This window comes from Gossypium hirsutum, chromosome A13 (genome assembly GCF_007990345.1).
Source record: "Gossypium hirsutum isolate 1008001.06 chromosome A13, Gossypium_hirsutum_v2.1, whole genome shotgun sequence".
Lineage (NCBI taxonomy): Eukaryota > Viridiplantae > Streptophyta > Magnoliopsida > Malvales > Malvaceae > Gossypium > Gossypium hirsutum.
This window is the reverse complement of record NC_053436.1, coordinates 107,547,276-107,553,546: the sequence shown is the minus strand read 5'-3', so window position 1 is coordinate 107,553,546 and position 6,271 is coordinate 107,547,276. Positions and strand designations below refer to the sequence as shown.

The 6,271-nt window shown below is 34.8% G+C and overlaps 2 protein-coding genes across 4 annotated transcripts; one reads left to right on the top strand and one right to left on the bottom strand.

Moving 5' to 3' along the window:
* On the top strand, positions 1–1,772 carry LOC107938812 (deSI-like protein At4g17486). Its single transcript, XM_016872056.2, has 4 exons — positions 1–300; positions 947–1,234; positions 1,391–1,468; positions 1,557–1,772. Exons 1-4 carry the CDS (start codon positions 156–158, stop codon positions 1,700–1,702), a joined length of 657 nt encoding a protein of 218 aa, XP_016727545.1. The 5' UTR covers positions 1–155; the 3' UTR covers positions 1,703–1,772.
* Positions 1,773–2,031: 259 nt separating this feature from the next.
* On the bottom strand, positions 2,032–6,271 carry LOC107938811 (acyl-protein thioesterase 2). Of its 3 annotated transcripts, XM_016872053.2 has the most exons (11): positions 6,126–6,233; positions 5,976–6,028; positions 5,526–5,622; positions 5,266–5,380; positions 4,755–4,791; positions 4,559–4,628; positions 4,313–4,417; positions 3,553–3,703; positions 3,385–3,467; positions 2,439–2,532; positions 2,032–2,348 (listed from the first exon to the last, which is right to left on the bottom strand). In XM_016872053.2, the coding sequence occupies exons 3-11, from the start codon at positions 5,554–5,556 to the stop codon at positions 2,261–2,263; spliced, it is 774 nt and encodes a 257-aa protein (XP_016727542.2). In that variant the 5' UTR covers positions 5,557–5,622; positions 5,976–6,028; positions 6,126–6,233; the 3' UTR covers positions 2,032–2,260. The 3 variants fall into 3 exon arrangements, with proteins under 3 accessions (XP_016727542.2, XP_016727541.2, XP_016727543.2); XM_016872052.2 differs by lacking the exon at positions 5,976–6,028 and having other exon boundaries at positions 6,126–6,271; XM_016872054.2 differs by lacking the exon at positions 5,976–6,028 and having other exon boundaries at positions 5,526–5,624; positions 6,129–6,233.

The following is a 6,271-nucleotide window of genomic DNA, read 5'->3' as shown; positions in this document are numbered from 1 at the left end:
AATGAAGCAACAGTGGTTTTTTTAATTTGATTTACATTAATATTTGAGGGTTTCTTAGTAGAGAAAAAGGGAAATATTTTCTGGGGATTTTGGGGAATCCTTTTCGTTTTTATTTTGGGTTTCAGTTCAAAGTAAAAAAAAAAAAAAAGAGAGAAATGGGGAAGGGGAAAGTCTCAAATTCCAGCCATAATGAGAGCAATGACAATGAAACCAAGCTGGTTTTGAATATCTATGATCTCACTGCTATGAACAATTACTCTTATTGGATTGGTTTTGGGATTTTCCATTCCGGCATTGAAGGTTTCCTTCTGCCCATTTCTGAATTTATTTTTCTGGGATTTTTTCTGCGATGGAAAATTTGTTGTGTCATATGTTTTTGGGATTTGGGTATTTGATTATTTCATCTATTTATTGGTTCTAAAAGGTGGATTTCGTTTCCCATGATTGAAAATAGCTATGGGTTGGTTGACTTCTTTGTAAATGATTTCGTGATCATCTCCCATTTTTGTAGCTGAAATTTGATATTTACTTGGCGGGGTCTAAAAATGACGTTTTATTTAGGGAGAAAATAGAAAAATATAATTTGAATTATGAAGAAAATGATGGCATGCATTTGTACTTTAATTGTTGAAAATCTTTTTAACTTAGGGTTCTATATGTTAATGAAGTATGTATTCTTTTTTTTTTTTTTTTTTTTTTTGGTGAAAGAAGTATGTATTCTTTAAATTAGGCATTTCTGGTTAGTTTTGGAGGGATTGAAATCTAGCAAATCTCAAGGAAAATGAATGCTTGAAGTAGAAATTAATTGCTAATGCATCATTGCCATTCGTTTCGTTTCGATTCAACATTTTCGGAAATACGAAATGAAATTTGCTTCATGTGTTTATGATCTTCTTTTTCAATTAGGAAACTGAAAGTATCTGTGTTTGAATATGTGTATCAACAGTTCATGGTAAAGAGTACGGGTTCGGGGCTCATGATTTTTCAATCAGTGGCGTTTTTGAAGTGGAACCGAAGTGCTGCCCTGGTTTTTCCTATCGATGTTCGATCTCGTTGGGAATAATAAACATGTCGTCCTCCGATTTCAGAGCGTTCATCGAGAACTTGGCTTCAGACTATCATGGAAATACCTATCACCTCATCTCCAAGAACTGCAACCACTTTTCAGATGACATTGTTTATAAACTAACCGGCAAACACATCCCCAGATGGGTGAACCGACTCGCTCGGCTAGGTTTGTCGATCCTTCCAACCGTTCATATATGCATTATATGTATGCAATATATGCATGTACGTATGCACGTATCGACTGTCATTGTTAAACGACCATTTTGTCTGCTTTTCATCATCCATTGGAAATCACTAAGTTCATGCTTTGTCAAAACTACAGGTTCCTTATTCAGCTGCCTACTCCCAGAAAGCCTTCAAGCAACTAGAGTGAAGAAGGTGCCTGAATACCACCAAATTGGTATGCTTCCGATTTTTACTCAAAAAATACTAACTGCAATGAAATGCTCGTATTTTGATAGTTGTATTTGCTCTCTTTTCTTTTCCAGAAGGAACCGAAACTCTGTCGACTGCCACCCCCAGCGTAATCGCCGAAACCGAACAGGAGAATCCCTTGCTGTCTCCAAAAGATAGAAGTATAGATATAAATTTTGTTAAAGCAGCCCCAAGTGATAGCAAGACCGAAATGCCTTAAAAAGATCAATGAACTTATATTCTTGGGGGCGTTTTTTTTTTCATTTAAATGTATGTTTAATATTTTCACATATTTGTCCCCAATTTTTTATCATCTTCATTTTTTCTTCTTTATCCAACTTTTTTTAACTAGGCTGAAGAATTTGGCATTTGAAATATAGTTTGTTAAATTTTTTTTTATTATGATCTTTTGTGATTAAATGAAACTTCAAAAGAAAAAAAAAACTAGGGTTTAGGGTTAGAATCCGAAAAATCAAAAATCGATTAGAATCCTGATACTTGATTCGGATAATAGTTAAAACACTAGAAACCTAATGGCAAAACATAAAATTTACAATCCAAATTGCATTCAAAATAATAATATTCAAAACCGCAAGTTGACGATTCGGATCGGTACATGTTCTCATGTTCCATTGGAGTTACCAGCAAAGAACCGGAACCAATTAAGAAAACATCAACTACAACAAGGTATGCAAAATTATCACAATACCATGTATGACACCCACAACCAGAACAACTTTGCTTCAAGTAATGCATAAACATTTCCGCATTACATTCGTTATGTGGATCGACCGTTGAGCCCCAGTTTTGAAGTTAACCAAGCACATACCTCTTCCATCTCCTCTGGGATTGTATAGTGACCAAGCCTAAATTGTCAAACAAAGTATTCGGTTCAAGTCAATGATTGGTACATAGGAAATATGAAGTGTTTTGTTAGACTCATGAAAGATACATACCCATTGTAGGATTTGAAAGTCATGTCCTTAAATCCCTTTGAAGTCAATGCCCGAGACGATTTCTCACCAAATTTATATGGAACCACATCATCACCTGCAACCAAACATGTAATATATGAATAACGTTTTCCTAATGAATATAATCGGTAACCTTGATGACAATCATGAAACTACACTTAAAATATGAGTACAACTGAATTTGGTAACAACGATGGCAGCCACCAAGTACACCAAACATGAGCTTAGGCTTCACTAACGACGATATTTACTTAAATGTCGGGGGAAAATGATCTTTCATGCCCAGATATGTAAACAGCAAAAGAGATGTTCACTTCAGTTGGGTTTATTAGTCTATTGATATGTAGACATCAAAAGAGATGTTCACTTCAGTCAGGTTTATTAGTCTATTGAGGACACAAAGGCACCTTTCAGTCAGTTATTTGTTCTCAATGTAAAATACGCAACGACTTATTCCTTGATTACTTCAAGACAAGCCTAATAAACCTAATAGGCCTTCACATAACATCAAAAGTACACAATTTAGAAAACAACAATCGCTAATTAAATGTGAAATACATTGCTACGACCACTAATCATTAGAACTCATCGATGATCCCTAAGAAAAAGCAGTAATTTTAAATGTTACGCCAGTAATTTCTATTAGTCCCCTTTAATACTTGTCCAATGTAGAACATGTATTTTCTTTTCTAGTTATGGAAAGCTAAACTCAGATTGACACTAAACATTTGGCTGGACAAATTCCTCAACTAGTATTCAGTACTATCTTTTAATACCAGTTACTACTTGCTAATCGAAATAATGGTGCTAATTGTCATGGCAACCAGTTCCGTACCAGAGGATAAGATAAAGCCAACAATCTGACACCATGTCCAAACAGAATAACCAATCCATGATAATTTACATAGTGCAGGTAAATACTAGATACCTTTTCCATGGCATAGCAAAATTGGCAAGGACTCAGCACGTCCTGCAGCTTCATTGTTTCCTTCTATTTTGCTTTTCAAAGTCCTGGAAAAGAACACAAATTATAACAATAAACCAGACAAAACGGTGGTAAGAGAGAGAGTGTGTCAAGCTCGTATAAGAAACTAACTTTGAACACGGAAGCCATCCGCTAAGTCCTACAACTGCGCTCAAATTGGCAGGATATGTGTTTCCATTTCCGTATTTTCCATGAGCAAAACAGGTTGCAGAGTATAGTGAGGTAGCTGCACCCATACTGAAGCCTCCAACACCAAGTTTAACTGTAACCAGAAAAAACAACTATTAGAACAATGTCAAAAACAATGACAGTAAACAAACTTCCATTGATAAAACTGAAAAGCAAGGTAAATGCAACATTGCATTGGTTTTAAGCAAAACTAATCAAGCAACAGAAAATTACATGCATTTAAACTGACCCCAAAAGTTCAGTCACTCTTTACATACATTAACAGGAATGATGGTTTAACCCAGAAAAAAAAAAGTTATCAAAGAAACCATGATTGTCAAGATAGATAGAAACATAAATAAGAAGAGAAGACTAAAAACAGCTATTTAGGCCATTACAAACTCGAGAGGCAGCTTTTCTGCCACTCTTAAAACCAGCACTGCTTCTCATATTCTTACTTAACCAAAAATAGAAAAAGAAATTCACATTTAGTAGCCAAAAATGACAGGAAATAAACTTAAAAACTATAAACACAAAAGATTGGCAGCTTACGATGTAAAACTTTATATCCCATGCATTCTCACTATTATACAAAAATAATGCATTGGTAGCTAAATATTTGGAAGAGAAATGGGAAAATAATGCCCCTGAAAGAAATTTAGCATAATAAAACCTAATAAAAAAGAAGCAATAGAGAACATACTGTCAGCAGGCTCCGCTGCCAGCAAGTTTGCAACATGTGCTGCAACAGCATCCAAACCCTCTATATCATCAGGAGCATCTTCTGAAAGCTCGCCGACATTGAACCCTGATGTATTTCACATTAAAATTCAACAATTTGATTAGCATTCAACGAAACATCATCAAAAGGTTTAAGAAAATAAATTTAATGCATTTAGTTTCCATCATATGAGATTGCATCTTTACATAAATTTAAGAATATACTTACAAGCAGTTGATGGAAAGCCACCAAATATGCTTATTGGTTGAGTAGGCGCAGTTGGACATATCCATTTAATCTGTGCACCATAGGATGGATCATCACAAACATGGAAATTATGATGTATTCAAGAAAATTAAGTCCATTGGTTAATCATTAGAATATATTATCGTAAACATCTTCAGCTACAGTCAATCATCCTTACATTTGGAAGAGGGAGCGTCTCCAGGAGCTGGGACCAGCTGTCAAACAAGATGAAAAATATAAACAAGGATGAATAGATATTTGAAAAGCTATCAACAATTTTTTGTCTAATATCCGAAACAATTGATCACAAAGATAGGGAACACACAAGAAACATAGCTTGTAGGGAAAGTGGAAGTAGTGAAAGGAGTTGCCATTACCAAAATCATGAAAAGGAAAATAATAAAACACATGCAATTGCTATTTTCCTTGAAAGATTGTTGAACTGTTAAGGGAAAGGAACAAATAGAAATAAACTCCACATGCATATAATATACATAATATTTCTCCATCCAAAAAATTAAAAATTAACGAGTTATGAGGAACCTGAACTATCAATTGTCTCCTTTTCCTTGGAGAAGAAAAGTTAAACAAATGAGGCTATAGAGAAAATAATCTAAAACTTGTTCAACCAAAAGAGAACCAGTAACTACAAACAAGAAACTTAGAAAGCAATGAAAAGTTTATCATACCTCGAACCATTATCACCAAGACCATGTAGCCAAACTATGGTAGCTTGGTGCCTACCTTTTGGCCTGACCACATAGGTTCTTCCAAACTCAAGTGCCCTTCTAGCAGTTCTACCACCTAAAATTTGTCACATTAAGTTATAAGTGTTACATTTCAATTGCCATAAAAACAATCGAAATATTTAACGCAAGCTTGCTAGTCAGCTCTCATATTAGAAATTATTTATCACCATAGCAAGAGGGAAAGAAGCAGATAAACTAACCAGGGCCAACCGAAGGACCGGTGAAGCTCATAGTAATCCACAGAAAAGCGGCACTAATCAAACCCGCCTATTGCACGAGCAGAAGGCAACACCGATCCTGCAAAGAACAGAGACCCAGATTTATATTCGAAAATCAAAAGCCAGTTCCACTTTGTAATTCAGTTTCACTACATCGATACATGATACATATGATTTAAACAACTAGGCACCTGCCCAAGTTGTTTAACTAAACTCAAAATCAAAACTTGCCAATAAAAACAGGTACATTACAACAAAATAATCAAAGAGAAAACCCCTTTTTTTTTCTAGCTAATCCAAATTACATATCTTTCAAAACCCTTCATAAGACTGGAACTTCAACTCTAACCAAATAATGGTATTCATTCAAAAACCTAAGATGGCAAATCATAAAAAAAAAAAGAACCCCAAAAAAAGGAACAATAACGAAACTTTAAGTCAACTGTTTTCGAGGATCAATAGGTTGCAAAGAAGTGTAGATTGAACTGCAAAAAAATTAAACAAAAATTCTAAGAAATGAAGGAATTGGGGAAAATGAGAGATCAAAAACGAAAAGGGGTTTTAGGGTTTTAGGCAGTTCACCTTTTTTTTTTTCAAGGATGACGTCGACCGGATGGGAAGACTGAAGACACTATGACAGACTTTAAAGATACCAAGAAATCTCTATTTCTTTTGGTCTTCAAACTCCAAAGGCCAAATTTTGTTTTTTCTTTTTGTCCCCCACTTAT